We start from the raw sequence: 18,094 nt of genomic DNA, 5'->3' as shown, positions 1-18,094 counted from the left end.
TAGAGAGACAGTCTCATTACATAGACAAGGTGGTTTTGCACACAGACTGTGAAACCAGGAGAGAGGTTGGCGCTTGCCTGTGCTGTGACTTCCTGCGCTCTCGCACTCCTCTCGCACATCTCTCGCACACTCGCTCACAGACACATTCCTGCACAGCACTGTATCCGGCACCGACGCTGTTGGGTAAGAAATCACCTCATCTGATTATTACATTGTGTCGGTCACTTTCTGTCCTGGGCACATTTCTGCCCCCTGCCGGGGTTATTCTCCTTGCAATGGGTAGTTAACCCACTAAAGTCAGGCAGTACATTATGCTATTTGTATGGGAACCAGTGTGCAGAACACAAGCGCAGAGCTCACACTCCCCTGGGGGTACCTATAGGTTGGCAATGGGTTCCTGGGTTATCTGTAGGAAAGTTTAAGAGAAGGGGGTATGATTGTGGGGTAGGACCATGTATATGTTCTGTCTGACCTACCACCCTCCATCTATTTCAGCTACAACTTTCAGCATCATCTGAGAGTTGTAATTCAAAACCAGCAGGAGGGCTACAGGTGTCACAACCTTAACGCTCTTCAGGCTTAGGGTGTTCCAACATGGAGGTGTGGTAGCGAGTGGTACTATATTGTATGCCACAAGTGGGTTTAGAGATGTCCAGGTTGAAGATGCCAGATGTGGGTCTAGAATCGTTCAGGTGCCACAGGCCAATCGAGATATTTCCAGGCCAAGTGCCAATGGTGGGTCTAGCGAGGTCCAAGCTTCTGGCGCCACAGACTGATCTAGAGATGTCCACGTTTATTGTATCACAGGTATTATAGAGATGTCCAGGTACCTCAGGTTGGTCTAGAGAGGTCAAGGCTTGAGGTGTGGCAGGTTGTTCTACGGCTATCTAAGCTTAAGGTGCAAGAAGTAGTCTAGAGATGTCCAGGTACCTCAGGGTAGACTAAAGGTATCCAGGTTTAAGTTGTGGCAGGTTGTTCTAGAGATGTCCAGGCATATGTTCCACATGAGGGTCAGTAGATGTCCAAGATAATGGTGCTACTGTTGGGTCTAGAGAGGCTTAAGCTGCCACACGTAGGTCTAGAGAGGTCCAAGCTTCGGGTGCTACAGACTGATATAGAGGTTCCAGGTTTAAGGTGTCACAGGTACTATAGAGATGTCCAGGTACCTCTGGTTGGTCTAGAGAGGTCCAGGCTTGAGGCGTGGCAGGTTGTTCCAGAGAAGTCCAGGCATATGTTGCCACATAAGGGTCAGGAGATATCCAAGCCACTGGTGGGTCTGTAGATGACCAGGTTTAAGCTGCCACAGGTCAGTCTACAGATGTCCAGGCCTAACGTGTTGAAGCTGATGGAGGAGGTCAGTAGATCTAGATATCTCTGTGTCATCATCATCTATTTCTATACCGCCAGTGAGTTGGTCCTACAGTCATCAGGGGTCCTACAGTCATTGGGGGTCCTTCAGTCATCAGGGATCCTACAGTCATCAGGGGTCCTACAGTCATTATGGGTCCTACATTCATTATGGGTCCTACAGTCATCAGGGGTCCTACAGTCATTGGGGGTCCTACAGTCATTGGGGGTCCTACAGTCATTATGGGTCCTACAGTCATTAGGGGTCCTACAGTCATTTAACAAAACAGTGTTACAGAGTAAAAATAGGGTCCAAGGGCCCAACCCAAATGTGATATTTGGGGCTGGGCTGAAATTCCAAGTTCTTATCCAGATATTTTCTTAATCTGCTAAATATCAGTAGAACGGATGTTTCTCCTGGATCCTGGAGAATTTATTTAGAAATGAACAATATGTTTAACATTTCATTCAGCTGAGGTGCAAATAAATCCCCCCGAGGGGCTGGTTGGGTTTCCATGGGGCAGTATTTGTGCCCCCCTACTGTGCGGTTGCCAATGGATACATATATAACAGTAAATAATAGGTAGTTATTTAGTGACTAAGGAAGCTGAAGGTTTGCAGAATGTTGACTCCGTACTGACTGTCCAGTTTAACTACCCCACGTTGTGCTTTGCTGAATCCTACCTGTAGTAGCAAGTGGGCCATTTACTATTCCCTCTGTTGATTGGCTGGCCTAATAAGTGGTGTAACCTACCTCCTATTCATTGCCAGTTCTCTCCTTGTTGCTTCTGTTGATTGACCACTAAGACCATGGCCAGTGGTCACCATATCTCCTCTTGTTGAGGCATCTACTGCCGGCTGCTGGCTGGCGATACACGGATACAGAATCAGACATAGAACTAAATCCCCACCATTGGCAGAAAGGTTTGCTCTATACATTGAGCCCAAAACTGATGGAGGGTTAAACATACAGGTGAGGGGCCTTCAGCCCAACTGACAGCTTCAGCTTACCTGGCATTTGGTGGGAATAGGCAACACCCTACTTGCTGTTGGTTATGAGCAAACAATATGGCTATAGGGCGAGGGGCAATCACCCTCAGACTCTGACGAGTCTGGCATTATTTCCCAAGTTAGTCTGGTAGATTGGGCTGTATCTGACCAACCAGACTCACTGGTACCAACCAGACTCACTGGTACCAACAGCTCCACGCGTTTCAGTTTGCTTTAAATCTTTTTCACTTGTCTCTGCCAAGTGGACTTTTGCCCTGAAGTTGCAGTATGTGCCCCATGGGGGGTGAGACTAGAGCTACAGGGTACACACATTGCACACATACACACACATACACATACATACACATGCATATACACACATAAGTACATACACAGCTGCCGGGGAGCAGGAAAGGGAGGTCCGATGGGTTAGAAGATGGGTTTCTGCCTGGAGATAACATCTCCCCATTTCCGAGAGTTCCAACTGCTCAGCACAACTCTCTCTCTGCTTAATTCCTGAGCTGGAACCCAACATCTTGGTTCTGTGAGGGACTCTTTTGATATCAGAAACACAACACAATGGGCCGGGACATAATCCCACCTTGATTCTTACAGGGCCCTACCACTGAGCGGTCATGGGGGCCATTAATTAAAGCACAATGGGAAATGGACTCTCCAATAAAATTCTGGTTCCAGTTCTTCTAACTTTGCCCCATATAATAAGAACTTTAGCATCAGTCTCTGCCTAAATGTGTGGGATTTCTTCTCCAACCCCATTGCCTTCTCATTATTATGTGACTGACCCCCAATAACCATGTGGACTTCCACATGGTTATTGGGGGTCAGTCACATAATAATGAGAAGGAAATGGGGTCGGAGAACAAATGGACCTGCCATTGAACCAATAGAATTCCACTTAGATTTGCCAAAGTTTCCACATTCCCTCGGACTCTCTCCTCCCCGACGCTTCATAATTAGGTCCAACATCAACGGCTTCTGCCAATGGAGCTCTGCCTTACTGTGAGTTCAACTCCAGTCGGACTGTCCCATTGGGCGGCTCGGGTTTCCGCTTTAGCAAATGGAATATCACTAGAATCAGAGCTTTTCGAAACACCCGTTATTCTCAATAGGCCAAATAGTAACGTTGCCGTCGGCAGCGATAGTTAATATTTCCTTATAAATTGACTGAAATGTGAGAAAAAGAAAGAATGAATTTTACTAAAAATGGTCATTTTCTTTCTGCCGAGAGGCGGAGCCTTTAGTAAATTGTATGAAAGGGGCGTGTGTGAGAGCGGGGGGCTCAGTCTGCTCCCCCATAACTGGATATGAGATATAAATCTGTTTGCCCATAGAGCACAGATTGTCCCACAAATAAAACTCATTTTATATTCTAAACTAAATTTCTTATATTTTAACATAAATGTGATGTAATTTGTCCTTTTCGGCTGATTTTTCGGTTATAAATCAAAGTGAAGAGGGGTGGGGGCGCCCGGTGCAGCAGGGGGGGGTATTTCTGCCCCTTAAATAGGGGGTTCAATGACAAAGGTTTCATACAATGTGCGACTGTTAGACAGTAGATGAATCTCTGTAGCTGTAGAAATGGGGGTTCCAGGGGTACAGCCCTGCAGCTCGGGGGGGGGGGGGTAGTTTATACCAGAAGATTGGCTGAGAGACTCCCAATAGGCACGTAACCGTAACAGCTCAGAATCCCTATACAAACGCTGAATTTATTTCTATCAACATGTTTAGAAACTTATAGAAACCCCATAACGTTTTGCCTTACGCGTTTCAAACCCCCCAGTACCTAATTATATTCTGAGGGCCTCGTCCTACACTCACAGCCTTTCTACAAGACGAGAACCCCCTCCCCAACCCTTGCAGAGTCATTAAGTGCAGGAAGAGTTGGGTTCATAGCTCATCATTAGGTGCATTTGTGCATGAAACGCGTGAGGCTGCCGGTATATCTCCTTTATAATAATACTTTTTCATTTACTTTGCCCATTTGTGGATCTGTGAGTTCCCCTATAGTCTTCTCACTGTAGACTAAATCCACCCCCCTGGGACCCATGAACTTGACCTATCCCACGAGGGGAGTCCTCGACATGGCAGCACTTTTTGCGCGGGAAACTTGTATAATAATAATAATAACAGCTAAATACAAAGAAAATTCACAAGACCAGGAATCATTTCCATGTGATTAAGGGAGATGGAGATATTGGACACAGATGGACATCATGGAGACCTCCTGAAGGCTCCTAGACTTTAGATAAGTGTGCACTGGTGCACTCTGGGTAATCAGTGCAGAGCAGAGTGCACCGTGGGTGTGCAGCATGCAGAGTGCTGGGTGACTTGCAGGGGGGGGGGGGCACCCACATAAATGAGATCACTCTGCTGAGTTTGCACTCCCTCCTGCACCTCAACTCTGTATCATTTCCTTGGGCATCAGAATTGTAGTTGGGCGGCCGTAGCTTTATATATTTCCCTCTGTATTTAATCTGTTGGGTGTAGTCTTCTGGCACCTTTGGCAGTGCGAGTGACGTTCTACCCATTATTCTACCCATCTCTTTAGTGTTTATGGACGATACATGATCCTAATCTGGGCCAAGCAATATGGCAGCTCCAACTCCTACCTACCGATACCGTTGTGTAGTAAATAGAGTTCTTTGTAAAACTGTGAACAAGGTAGAAGTAGACAGAACTCAGAACCCTAAGAGCTGCATTTCTTTACTGCTACACATGGAAGGATCTGATCTCAAAAAACAGGGAAAAGAAATACTTGCCCTTTAAAATGATATTATATATATATATTACCATTTCTGTTCTCCAGTTACTCTCTTGGACTACACCAACCTATGAGGGGGTGAGAATCTTTTAGATTCAATAAATATCACAACAAAAATAATAAATGAGTAACTGAGTGATTCACTTGCAAAGACCAATCCCCCAAATGCTGGGTGTGGCCAAGTCTAACCGAGTGCAATGATGGAGACTGAGGAGGCCAAAATGGAAATATCTTGGTCACCAATGTGTTTAATGGTTGTCCCAGAGTTACAGTCCCCCAACTCTCCAGCCTAGAGACTCTGGTTACCATAGACCCTAGTTACGGGGCAGACTCCTGCTGTTCATTTTGGCCAACTGGCCAAGTCAGTAAAAAATTAGGTTCATTAGAAAAGGAAAGTCTTGTGATGTTTTTCTGCTCAGAAAATGAAGTTAGTGAGCAGGGAAGAGTCATCTGATGTTCCTCTGGTCTGTTATTAGTAGAGCGACGTCACGTGACTTCACTAATGTGATTAACTTAATGGTGCACTAATTAAGTTTGGCCAATTGGCCAGAATGAACAGCAGCTGGGGCTCTTGTTTCACATTCTTCATATTAAAACTTGAAATCTCTTCTCACTTCCTGGACCCCTTCCTTACGGTGCAAGATAAAGGGCAGGAAGTGATGTAAGAAGGAGAAATGGCTTCCTGCGGCATGCTGGGAAATAGCTCAGATGATATCATTTATCTTGTAAAAAAAAAATTCCCTGCAGGGTCAGAATATGAATCATCTCCGCGTTTTCTTCCCGGACCCGGCAACCTGCACTGATGCACTTTCATTGGCTACAGTGGGGCAAGTAATTGTTTTTAGTCCTTCCCCCAAAATATGGGTCTAACCCCCCCCAGTGACCATTATAGGGAATGATTACCTTCCATACTAATCCTATGGTTTCCTAATCTGAGCAATAACCACTAGAAGGTTGCCAACAGTGATAGCCCAATGGCTAGTCTACTAGATATGGAGATCTAGATGGGGGAGTTCCCCATTGCAAAACATAGAACACAAATATCTGATCTAGTCCTGTGAATTTTTAATCTTCTCATTGGCTACAGGTTCCTCAAGCTCAGGGGTTCCCAACCTTTTTGACCCCTGAGCCACATAAGCACTCAAAAAGTTCTTGTGGTGCCAACTAAGGGCTGTGATTGGCTATTTGGTAGCCCCTATGACTAGCAGCCTACAGGAGACTCTTTTTCTTCAGTACCTGCTTTTTAAGCAACCAAAACTTGCCTCCAAGGCCAATGGGAGCAACATCCAAGGGGTTGAGGAGCAACATGTTCCTTGGAGCCACTGGTTGGGGTTCACTGCTCTGGCTCTATGCTACAGGCTAGAAGGTTGATCTAGGTTCATACTAATGCTGTGAGTGGTTACAGGCTGGACTAGGTCTGCCAGTGTTCTGTTTGCTGGTTGGTTCAAGTACTGTCTATCTAAAATTATGTTGTCACTATAGTGAATACCACCCTTGGTGTTATGGAGAGAAGTAGGTGAAGAATAGGAAGAAGAACCAGAAGAAGAGAAGATCTGATTGCAACCCAACATGGGGGGGATGAGAAGGGTGAAAGTAACACTTCCCCCAAAACTAACTCTGCTGCTTCTGCTGAATCATTTCCAGATCTGAGGCTTTGAGTATTTGGAGCTCAGTGAGTTGGTTGCAGGCCAGGAGCCGCCATCATTACTGTCTAATCTCCTGCTGCTCAGGGTCCTCCGGGCAAGGACAGACATATAACCTGCAGAGTGGCCCCCCAGTGTACAAAAGGTACAAGAGCCCCCAGAATAATCATTTCAAAAAAAGTTCCAGTAAATAGAAATGCAATATCAGCAGCTCTTGTGGGAAACCATGAGTAGAGGAAACGGGGGACTGGAAAGTGAAAGTACGAGAGGGGACATTGGTGCCATGACAGGGTCTAGGGGTGATGGGAAACAAAAGGAACCAAAGACAAACGTGTTAATGACACCGAGAATGAGTGTGAAATATGTGTGAGTGTGACATACACAATAGAAAGGATGGGGTGAGGCAGGAAGTGAGGTTTGGGGCAGATAACGAGAGAGATCAGTAAGACTGGGGTGATGGGGAGTGGGGGTGCGGAATATGAGAGAGAGGTTCATCATACTGAGGTCTCTCCAGAACTTTGTAGATTACAAATCTCTCTCCAGAGGGCAATCCACAAGCTAAATGAATGGACACGGAGTAGCAGCAAAAATCAGAGGCACAGTTGGGGAATAATGGGGCATTGCTGGGACATAATGGGGCTTTGCTGGGGCATAATGGGGCATTTTTGGGTCATAATGGGGCATTGTTGGGTCATAATGGGGCATTGTTGGGTCATAATGGGGCTTTGCTGGGGCATAATGGGGCTTTGTTGGGGCATAATGGGGCTTTGTTGAGGCATGGGGACAAATGTGGCCAAAACCTTCTTGACTTCAGTCCTGGAAATGTAACGTCTCTGTATAATAATTTGAAATAAATACCTGCCTCACATTGCCCCATATTGCCCTAAACACAATAATCTCACACAGCAGCCCCCCCCATGGTGGCGGGTTGGACCCTTTGTCACACAGTGGGAAAACCCTTTCTACGCTCCCCATTAGCTGCTTGTGGCTTCGTACAACATCAACTTCTTCCTGGAAGAACCACAACCCAGATCTGCATCTGCCTGAAATGTCACAGAAATCGGCGGCTGAGGAGCCTGGTGTTTGGCTGCTAGAGCTTGTGGTGCTGGGGGGGGGAGGGTGACACTTGTGGCGCTAAGAGAGGGTGACACTTATTGTGCTGGAAGGTGGGTGGCACTGAAGCTTGAGATGAAAGGAGAAGGTTTGGAAGCTCAGATTAATCTGTTTCTCTGTGAGAACTTAGAGTAACAACTGTGTGTTTCCTTCTCTTCTCCCTCCTCACCAGAACCACATGGACTCTGTGAATGTCACCGCCGGTATGTGGGCTGTGGTGCTCTTCCTTCCTGTGGTCATCACCACCGCGCTCTGCCTGGGCTGCAGGAAACGGCCACTCAGTAAGTCTGACACTGTCATTATAAGCACAGTCGCTTGAGAAGTGGGTTGCGCTGCCCCTTCAGGAACCTCAAGGTTTAGATGTCTCAGGGCAGTTAAATACATCCTCAAGGCTACAAATTGATACAACTGAATGACCCAAAGCCCCTGGACTTCCTGGAAGAACAATCTTTTTGGAAATGATGCCACTACAATAGGGTCAAATCCAAGGGCGGTCAACAACTACTCTGGGGGTTAGTGAGAAGCAGAGAGTGGTCAGTCAGTGGTGGAGAGCAACTCACTTGTATGTTCAAACCACAGTCTCAGGACAGTTAGACAGTTCCCAGGAGAGACATAGGTGGGAGAGTGCCTCAGTTATGCTCATTGTTACTCCAGTTCTCTTACTGAATGTGTCCCTCTCTCTACTGCAGCGCGTATTCCACAGAACGTGGCTAACTATGAATCCAAGTGAGTCCGACTTCCTCTATTTGGTTTCTACCCCCTTTGTCTCGCTTACGTCCCCTTGGTACCATTCCCTGGTTCTTGCAGTAGAATAAATATTTTATCCCATTCTCATCCATCTTGTCCTTCCATATTCATCCCAATGTCCTTCATCATCTTTGTGCTAATGGGGTCAACTGCCCATGGGGACATTAATGTCCATTCCCAATGTCCATGTCTTTTTCCCTTTCTGCTGAATCCAACATTTCTCTGTATTGTCTGAGTTGGGTTAGTGCAAGAACATGTTGACTCTCTGGGAAAACATCAAAAATATGAAAGTATGTTCCCCTTGTGCTCTGTTTCAGGAACTATTTCACCCATCCTTCCACTTCAAGCTTTATGGTGCTGGGACCTAACTGTAAGCAAATTCTCTTTATGCTCATTCTTTTGCTCCATAATGTGCCTTAAAAAGGACCGGTTGCTCTGGTTCTATTCATAAAGCCCACTGGGTGGTAGGGAAGTAAGACATTAGTCTTGGTTTAACGGGGGTGTCAGATGAAGGAAGAATTATTAGGGGCACTACAGAGGAGGAGAGGGGTAATTGAGAGGGACAACAGGGAGAAAAACAAATGAGAATATAAGGTCAGCCATTAGAAACCCACTAGGTCATCTAGACTGACAAGGTCTATGGTTGAGGAAACAATCATCTTGACGGTACTCAAGGGAAAACAATTCCCCAACCTACCCCTTTCCCTGCCCTCCCCTTGGCCCCCAATCTCAATTATGAAATCAAACTGGGCCAACCCTTCAAAAACATGAAAACAATAAGTCTACATTTTGGCCCTTGAGTAATCAACTTGGTGGTGGCACGTTCCCCAAACACAGGAAGGCTGACCATTTGCTTATAACTATGGTCTGCTCAGGGGTTGGTAGGTGGAAACATGGGGATGACATTAGGAGGTAATAATTTCATCAGACCATGGAGCTGGTAACAAGGGGTTGGTAGGTGGAAACATGGGGTTGACATTAGTAGGTAATAATTTCATCAGACCATGGAGCTGTAACAAGGGGTTGGTAGGTGGAAACATGGGGGTGACATTAGTAGGTAATAATCTCATCAGACCATGGAGCTGGTAACAAGGGGTTGGTAGGTGGAAACATGGGGGTGACATTAGGAGGTAATAATTTCCTGAGACCATGGAGCTGGTAACAAGGGGTTGGTAGGTGGAAACATGGGGGTGACATTAGTAGGTAATAATTTCATGAGACCATGGAGCTGGTAACAAGGGGTTGGTAGGTGGAAACATGGGGGTGACATTAGTAGGTAATAATTTCATGAGACCATGGAGCTGGTAACAAGGGGTTGGTAGGTAGAAACATGGGGGTGACATTAGGAGGTAATAATCTCATGAGACCATGGAGCTGGTAACAAGGGGTTGGTAGGTAGAAACATGGGGGTGACATTAGGAGGTAATAATCTCATGAGACCATGGAGCTGGTAACAAGTGGCACATCTGAGAAGGTCTAAAGGTTGGATTATCACTGCACCCCCTAATTAAACGCTAAATGCTAGAGAACTATGTGGGAGAAATGGTGCGACGGGGCAGGGGGACCTTTCTAGTCACAGAATTCTATGTTGGACCTGCTGTATAATTGTATGTGGGACATAATTCATCATGTTCTCTTGATAATCCTTTTTGTTTTTGTTTATGGGACAGATATGCAGCGGACATTGCCCTCCCCAACAGTGGTGTCCCCCCCATGCCACTCTCTGATAGTGTAAGTATGGAACTTTCTTTTCTTCTTATCCTACAGATTCCCAGAACCCCCCCCCCCCCCCTCTCTGTGCTTAAGGTGGAGACTGGACTACAGCACTGGGACAGGTTCACAATGGCACCCAAGGGATAGACTTCCCAAGTTATTCCCTGCCATGTTACTTTGCTTATATCACCTTGGTTGTAGGGGGTTGTCAACATCTAAATATAAGACCGGCGTTGGGGGACCCAAAGGACTCCCCCATAGTCATTCCATTTACCTATAAACCAGTCTATATGCTCTTGGGATTAGATGTCTCTCCATACTCAGCATTCAGATGAACATAGGGCAGCTGGTTGTTTGGTTTTAGTTTTGGTTCCTTCTGCAACTTTGTTCCAGATCTGGGTCAGGGTTTAATCAAAAAGCTGAGGTTGTGGCAACTGTAACTGCTTATTCCGCATTTGAGCAGTTACATGATTCTAATGTGTCATTGTCTTCACCCCCCGGGAAAAATCCTTCTGCAAACCAATGCTGAGATGCAGATAGGCTTCAGAGGGGAGCTTGGGTTGTCCCTCAACAAAACCGCTCCTCCTGTTGACTCAAGTTAATTGGTACATGGTCTCTTCTTACCGATCATTCCCCATGGGGGGGGGGGGGAAGAAATCCCTAACACACATTTACACCCATGATATCCTGGATTCATTAGTGCAACATAACAAGGTCCTCTATAGCAGGACTGTCCAACTGGAGGCCGTGAGCTGAATGTGGCCCTCCAAAAGATTTTTATGGCCCCCAGTTTACTCTAGGGCCCCATAGACTTCATACATAGACATTCTGTCGCAAGACTAGAAGTCCACAGGGTTGGAAATAGAACAGTCAAAACCAACTAACCCAGAGACCCCCCCATCTGTAGAGTCAAATATACTATCCCAAAGGTATAAGTGCCAGGAATCGATCCCCATAAATCATTATTTACTAACTGGGCAGATTTAAGTTCAACAGAATAGTGTGAAGATCTTCCCTCAGGGATAGAATCAACCAAGTAATGGGAACGGCAATGGTACAGACATCGGAAAAGCAACGGCCCCCTGTCCCCCTCTCCATATTACCAGGAAGGTCGTCTATAATTGTAAAGTCTTCTCTCAGACAGTTGTTAGGATACTCATTAGGCCATCTACTCCAAGATCCTGCCATCTCCATCCTCCACCAATGAGTAGACTGAAGGGGATATATGATGCCATTATATAACTCTATCTCGCACCCCCAGTCATTCCACTTCCCCTGGTTGCTTTCCCAGGCTGCCACCCTGATCCTCTCACCATCTCATCATGTAGTGCATCGTGAAATGAAAGAAGCTATAAGGGAAAAGTTGGGTGGGGTCACTTGTTTCATTCCTTGTTTCTTCACTTATTGTCCTGATGGTCAGTGTATCTCTTGTCCTTCTCTTTTCACCCTCCCCTGAAGGTCCCCTGTCCTGGCCGAAAGTCGCAGAAGCTCCATGGGGAGGGTCACGCAGGACAGTGGTGAGTTTCATAGTGACTGGTCTGTGAATAGAACCAAGAAGAAGAGTGGGGTGGTTTTCTAATACAGAGAATAATATGACTACTGTATAGACTGTCTCCAACCTCTTTTTGCCCATAAGCCACATTCAAACATATAAAGAGTTGGGGAGCAACACAAGCATTAAAATAGGTTCCTGAGGGTTCCTGGTCTATGTGGTAGCATTTATGTGGAGTGGCAGCCTACAGGGGTTGGGGAGTAATATGTTGCTTGTGAGCCACTGGTTGGGGATTACTGGTATAGACTGGCACAGAACTTATGGAAGGAAGGGAAGATCCCCTAAATGCTCCTACATTTCTGTGTCTGCATATCTCTCTTGGACAAATTAGAGACAATCTATGGAATCTCACATGGTTTTGTTTTCCAGAGAGTGCACCTGACTATGAAAACAACCCTTCGCCATCTTGTGAGTACAACTCTAGTTCTGAACCTTTCTGGCCTTGACACCCACAGGGAGCAGGATGCCCATAATCTGCTTGTCTCAACATTTGGTGGAACATCTCAGTATCTACAGGGGGAAATAGAACCAGAGCAGTCACTCACTCATCCAGCAGGACCCCCTTATCTATTCTTCCCATTTGTCCCGATTTAGACCTGAGGGTTCCAATCTGAGAAGTTCTTATTGGGACAATGATCATGGTGGAATAAGGGCATTTCCTAATCTTTCCTACTGTTTAATATTTGATGTTGGGCTCCATTTATTAGACAGATATGAGCAGCATCTGAGCATGGAGTGAGGTGGGCGCCTGAACTGTCTCATATCTGGAGTCATTTATAGACTATGTCTCAGGCTTGGAGTTTAGGGACATTGATAATTCCCTGAACTGAACATTTTGTTGGTTTATCCTTCTCCTCCAGGCAACTGTGATGACGATGAAAACCACTCCCTTGGTTACATGTATGTATCAAAGACTCACCATATCCAATCCAGTTCCTTGCCCCTTCCCACCTGGATTACTGTAACCTGATACTTTCCAGGGTTCTAGTCCTTTTCTCTCTTCAAGACATGGGCAGGATAAGGTACTGCCCACCCGACCTATCAGACTCACTCCCTCTACTCCAGACATTCCACCTTAGAGAGACCTCTCTGCATCAGATCAAATTACTCATCCCATAATAGCCCTCAGTTCTCCCCAGTAACTCTCTCCCCAGTGAGTGTGTGTATATGTGCATGTGTTTATGGGTCCTGTGATACCCTGAGGTTAATGTACCACTGGATCTGTACAGCCAGGTGCTTCCGGATGACAACGTGCCCAATGCTGAGCAGCCGGTGACCATGCCCTACCCTCAGGATGACCAGGAGAGCATCTCCTCTGGTTGGTATTCTGACCTGTGTTCCACTGGGCATTGCAGGCCTCACATGGGCACAAGGGCTATTTGAGTTCCATGTCGTTCAATGCCATGTGATTTGTTTGGGGGCGGGGTCTAAAATGATATTATTCTGTTTTTCTACAGCCCCTGATGAACAGTATGTAAACGAGGGAAACCCAAGAGATTCACAAGGTACAGGAATGGCTCCTTGGGAAACAGAGCAGTAGAGGGGTTACAGGGATATTGGGGTGCAGTTGGAGGTGTTTAAATGTAATAAAGGTAAGTGGATGATGATACATGGGGGGGACGTTTGTTGAGGAGAAGGAGTAAGTAGTGTAAGGTACTATAGTAGGAGGGATCGTCTGATGATGATGATCAGGGTCACTAGGGGGGTTTAGAGGTGGGGGCAGCATGTTGGGTGCAATGCCCTGAGTCTCCTGTAAGTAACGCTGGTCTCTTTGGGTCCCAGGGGACAGCGTGGAATACGTCAACTTGGTCGATGAAACTTGTAAACATTGTGGTGAGTTTGATCTTCTATGGGTCACCTTAATTAAAGGCAAACTAAAGATATCTCCATCCTTATTTATTATGTAACTCTGTAACTGGAAGCCCATTGATTGGAGGAGATTCTCACCTATCAGGGAGCTGCTGGTAACCATCAGTACCTTCCCAACCCAGGAGCCCTATATTCCACAGGAGTTAGTCTGGGCTCTTTGGGCCCCGCAAGAGGGGGTGTGGGTACGGGGCAGTTTTGTCTGTGGGGCTAAAAGAACTAAACTTTCCTGTTATTCTGCAGGTGCCAGTGGGCAGAATGCCAAGGAGGAGAACGCAAGAGACTCACAAGGTATGGGGGCAATGGCCAGTAGATGCCTGGGCAACATATTGGGGAGACACTGGAAATTATGCTAATAAATGGGGAAGGGCAACAGTTGGGGGGGGAAGGACACCGGCACAGTAAATATTCTTTGGCTCCCAAGAGCTTTTTAGCCCTTTATAGTGGAGAGTTGTAGTGATCAAGGGGACAATGAAGGGCAAGTAGGTGGTGGCTTTGGCCACTCACTATTTGTTTACTGGTTTCATTGAGAGTGAGGGGTGTTCCCATAGGGGTGTTGGGAATTTACGGTCATTAAATGATTCAGGTGCTGTTTCCCCCCCCAGGTGAGAGTCTGGAATATGTGAATCTGATGGAGGAGGAGGAGGAGGCCCAACAGTCCGGTGAGTTCCCATTTATGGATATATGTATATAGTAGGTTTTATTGCATACCAGTATATCCATATGATCTGCAGTATGAGTGTTGGGGTTCTGCACCCCCAGTCTCTGTTCTTACCTCTAATGTCTGGTCCCTTAATGACTACATTGCACAGAATAGGGAACGTGTTCTTTGACTGACCTGCACTCTATTGAGCAAGGGCCACCCAATCAGGAGCCCAGGAGGATAGGCTTGCCCAGTTCTGTGTTAACTCTGCCTGGTCCAATGAGTTGATAACAAAATAATCCACAGAGTTCTGTAAGTCCTGGAGTTGTTTATTTGGAAAAAAAGGCCTATTTGAGTGTGTGCCTCCATATTGCGACTGTAGAGTCCAGTAAGAGTGTGGGCTTTTCCTACCCGGATAGAATAGTATTGGTTACAGATACTCTGGATAGTGCTGCCCGAATGGTGCCCTATGAGTTGGCACAGAGACGCCTTGCTCACCCCACGCTGTGTGTTACTCATGCAGATAATGAAGAGGAGATGCCCGACTATGAGAACATAGACAACAGCTGCAAAGGTGAGAGATGCTTCCCCTGGTTACACCACTGAGGCCCCGGCCTAGCCAGGTTGGTCAGTCAGTTCTATGTATGGGCTGCCCTATCTATGGGGCATCTAATTCTCTTTCTCTGTTCCCCCTTTTCTCATCAATTGCTGCAGGTTAGGATGGGAGCTTTGAGCTGCCAGGGATTGGATTTGGGTTTCCCAACGGATACTCAACCCCAACATAGATCTTTTCCACCAAGGACAACTGGAGATGTGTGAGACCCCTTGTAATGCCCCCGTACCTTCCCTCCCTGGACTTGTCGGTGCCTTCAGAGTGGACACGCTGCCATAACTATCAGATTTTCCCATTAGCTGAACCAAACCTTCGGGCCTACTGGGCACGCTCTTCTTTTTCAAAAATAGACATCAATCATTGCTTTCAATAAAGGTCATTGTAGAAAATGAAGATCAACCACCCCTGATAACAATGTAAATAAGAGCCTAAGGGCTACGGCTGCCCACACAGACATCCGCAGAACTTCATGGAACCCATCGCTTGAACCTGTAGCCAAAGTCTGAGGCTCAGTATGAGCTGCACCGGCCTTAGACAAGGTTGTCCTCTGGGATTTGAGCAGAACTTGTGGTCTCCAGGGAAGAACAGTGATGGGATTTCCTTCTTATCTCCAACCTGTTGGGACTTTTCATGATTCCTGGGAAATGTGTTTCTTTGTTATTTATTCCATTTGTATTTGTGTGTCTTGTTTCTGTGTGAGGATCGGCCTGACAAGCTCCTGAGATGTTCCCAGCTTGAGGGACTTTAGAGACATTTAGAGTTTAGATCTGTTAAGTGATTTTATAGGGGAAACTGCTTTATCTGAGACTTTTATTCTTTTTTTTTTTCTTAACTATGTGTCATGGTCCATATAGGGTCTGAATTTAGTTCTAACAGGATTAGTAATAAGTAAGGAAAGGTCTGGTTTAGATTTCATGACAGTTCAATGAAAATAAATGTGACTTTTGTGGAGACTTGTTTGTGTGAGTTTGTGGGACACAAATGTTATTTGGCTTGAGTAGACTAGAGTTGTTCCTACTACATGGTCCATGGCTCATCCAGTCAGACATGGTCCATGGCTCATCCAGTCAGTGAAGGACCCATATTGGACCATCTCAGAAGGTTGCCATATGAGGCTACTTATAAAGGATGTCTGGCGCAGGGACAACAATGACTAAATGTTCCAAATGAAGCCCTGAAAAGAATGTTTCCTACTGCTGGGGGTCTACAAAATGTGGCTTTCTCTTGGCAGCTCTAAACAAGCCCTACACCCTTTAGAGGGCAGCTATAGAGATGGTAGGCGTTGACTGCATGAAATCACACTAGGTGGGGGGGGGGTTGTCTTTCACCGATACCATGTGGTATATTCAGAGAGAATGATGGGTAATGGGCCAATCACATGGGTTATATAGATATGCAGGGATAATTATCTCTAGTTCCAGTAACCCACAGCGACCAATCAGATGTTTGTTTTCATTACTCCAACTGTACTAGCCTTGTAACAGCTGACTGCTGATTGGTTGCTATGTCTTACAGAGCAGGACAAACACTGCCTGTGGTTTTGTCATTGTCACTGACAAGCCAAGCATGCAAACAAAAGGCCACAGAGCTTGCAATCAAGCTATAGTACAGTATCAATGATGCACAGCCCTGGGGCATTGTGGGAATGTAACCTTCCCTTTAAGATAAGGCGTTCTCCTTCTATCCTTCAAGGTAAATCTCTCACTGTGTTCGATGCTGTGAGCTTTGCAGGCTGAGGTGACGACGCTTGGCCAGGAGGCTCCTTGCAACAGGCAAATGTTAACCGCACTGAGCTCCAACCCTGTTTCTCAGTTTCACTATCTTTCTGACTGGCCTCTAAAATTAACCCATTCCTGAGCTCATTTGTCAAAAGGAACCCAATCTTAAAATGATCACCAAGCCCCCGGCACTTTCAGCCTTGGAAATGGAGCAGAAGGAATTGGCTCCTCCCTTTTTCACATTTTTCTTGGGGAGTTTCAAGGGAATTCAATAATTTTTCTATTATTGGCTGAATTTTTAGTTGTGCGGAGAACATTACTTTTTGGTCGCAGAGGATTTGAAGTCTTGAAGCAAGGAAAATAGAGAGTTAATCTTATACTAGATTAAAGGTCCATTTGGAGAACCGCCTTTTTCAGACTTCAGCTCCTTCAGATTGATTCCCCCCTAAAAAAAATATTCTAACAGGCTGAACCCCACTCGTCGTTTCCCACTGATATAGGGGTGTCTCTCATATGTGGTTCCTTTGATGGAGCAAGGACGCTGGTCAGAGTTGGCCAGTTGACACTATTAGCCAAGAGCTACATAGAGGCTTACTGATAACAATAAATAGTCTAGAGCTGTGCCCTTGGGCAGCAAAAAAATCAAATGAAAACACTTTAGGTCCTTATAAACCTTTTCCTCTTGCCCCCCGGGTAATGCCCATGGGCAGAGCAGTTAATCAGAAGTGACAGAAACAAGGGGGGAGGGGATATTCTTTTTCTTAAGAACGTTGGATTGTAATGAAAGTTCCACTTGTTGAACAACTGCTAAATGAATGTCCCAATCTGTAGCGATGGAGAAACCCCATTGCATTATACCTTCCAAGGAGGTTGGCCAATGTGTACTTCTCCAATTCCAAAGTAGCATTATTTTATCTTATTTACAGCAGGAAAATAGGTTTCTTAGTCAAAAGTAGGTGATGGGGGGGATTAACAGACCCAAGACTGACACAAGAGCAAGTATATCTCTGCCCAAGACTGACACAAGACCAAGTATAGCTCTTCCTAAGACTGACACAAGACCAAGTATAACTCTGCCCAAGATTGAGACAAGACCAAGTATAACTCTACCCAAGACTGAGACAAGATCAAGTATAATGCTGACTGAGACAAGATCAAGACTGAAAAAAGACTGAGACAAGACCAAATATAACTCTACCCAAGACTGAGACAAGATCAAGTATAACTCTACCCAACACTGAGACAAGACCAAGTATAACTCTACCCAACACTGAGACAAGACCAAGTATAACTCTGCCCAAGACTGAGACAAGACCAAGTATAACTCTGCCCAACACTGAGACAAGACCAAGTATAATTCTGCCCAG

General features: G+C 45.9%; 1 protein-coding gene across 1 annotated transcript; it reads left to right on the top strand.

Annotated features, from left to right (window-relative positions):
* The first annotated feature begins 135 nt into the window (after nt 1-135).
* lat (linker for activation of T cells) lies at nt 136-15,960 on the top strand. The gene is made up of 15 exons (XM_031893729.1): nt 136-183; nt 8,048-8,156; nt 8,565-8,601; nt 8,940-8,992; nt 10,293-10,353; nt 11,794-11,852; nt 12,257-12,295; nt 12,748-12,787; nt 13,117-13,205; nt 13,345-13,392; nt 13,670-13,720; nt 13,997-14,044; nt 14,359-14,415; nt 14,920-14,970; nt 15,111-15,960. The coding sequence occupies exons 2-15, from the start codon at nt 8,054-8,056 to the stop codon at nt 15,113-15,115; spliced, it is 741 nt and encodes a 246-aa protein (XP_031749589.1). The 5' UTR covers nt 136-183; nt 8,048-8,053; the 3' UTR covers nt 15,116-15,960.
* Nucleotides 15,961-18,094: the final 2,134 nt, after the last annotated feature.

Source organism: Xenopus tropicalis, chromosome 9 (assembly GCF_000004195.4).
Source record: "Xenopus tropicalis strain Nigerian chromosome 9, UCB_Xtro_10.0, whole genome shotgun sequence".
NCBI lineage: Eukaryota > Metazoa > Chordata > Amphibia > Anura > Pipidae > Xenopus > Xenopus tropicalis.
The sequence above is the reverse complement of the archived record's forward strand: the minus strand, read 5'-3'. Positions and strand labels throughout refer to the sequence as shown.

Bases quoted from the DNA above. Each gene is read 5' to 3' on its own strand.
- lat (XM_031893729.1), top strand. From the start codon at position 8,054: ATGGACTCTGTGAATGTCACCGCCGGTATGTGGGCTGTGGTGCTCTTC. The intron at 13,721-13,996 runs GTGAGTTTGATC...GTTATTCTGCAG, and splicing joins TGAAACTTGTAAACATTGTG to GTGCCAGTGGGCAGAATGCC. The intron at 14,416-14,919 runs GTGAGTTCCCAT...TTACTCATGCAG, and splicing joins GGAGGAGGCCCAACAGTCCG to ATAATGAAGAGGAGATGCCC.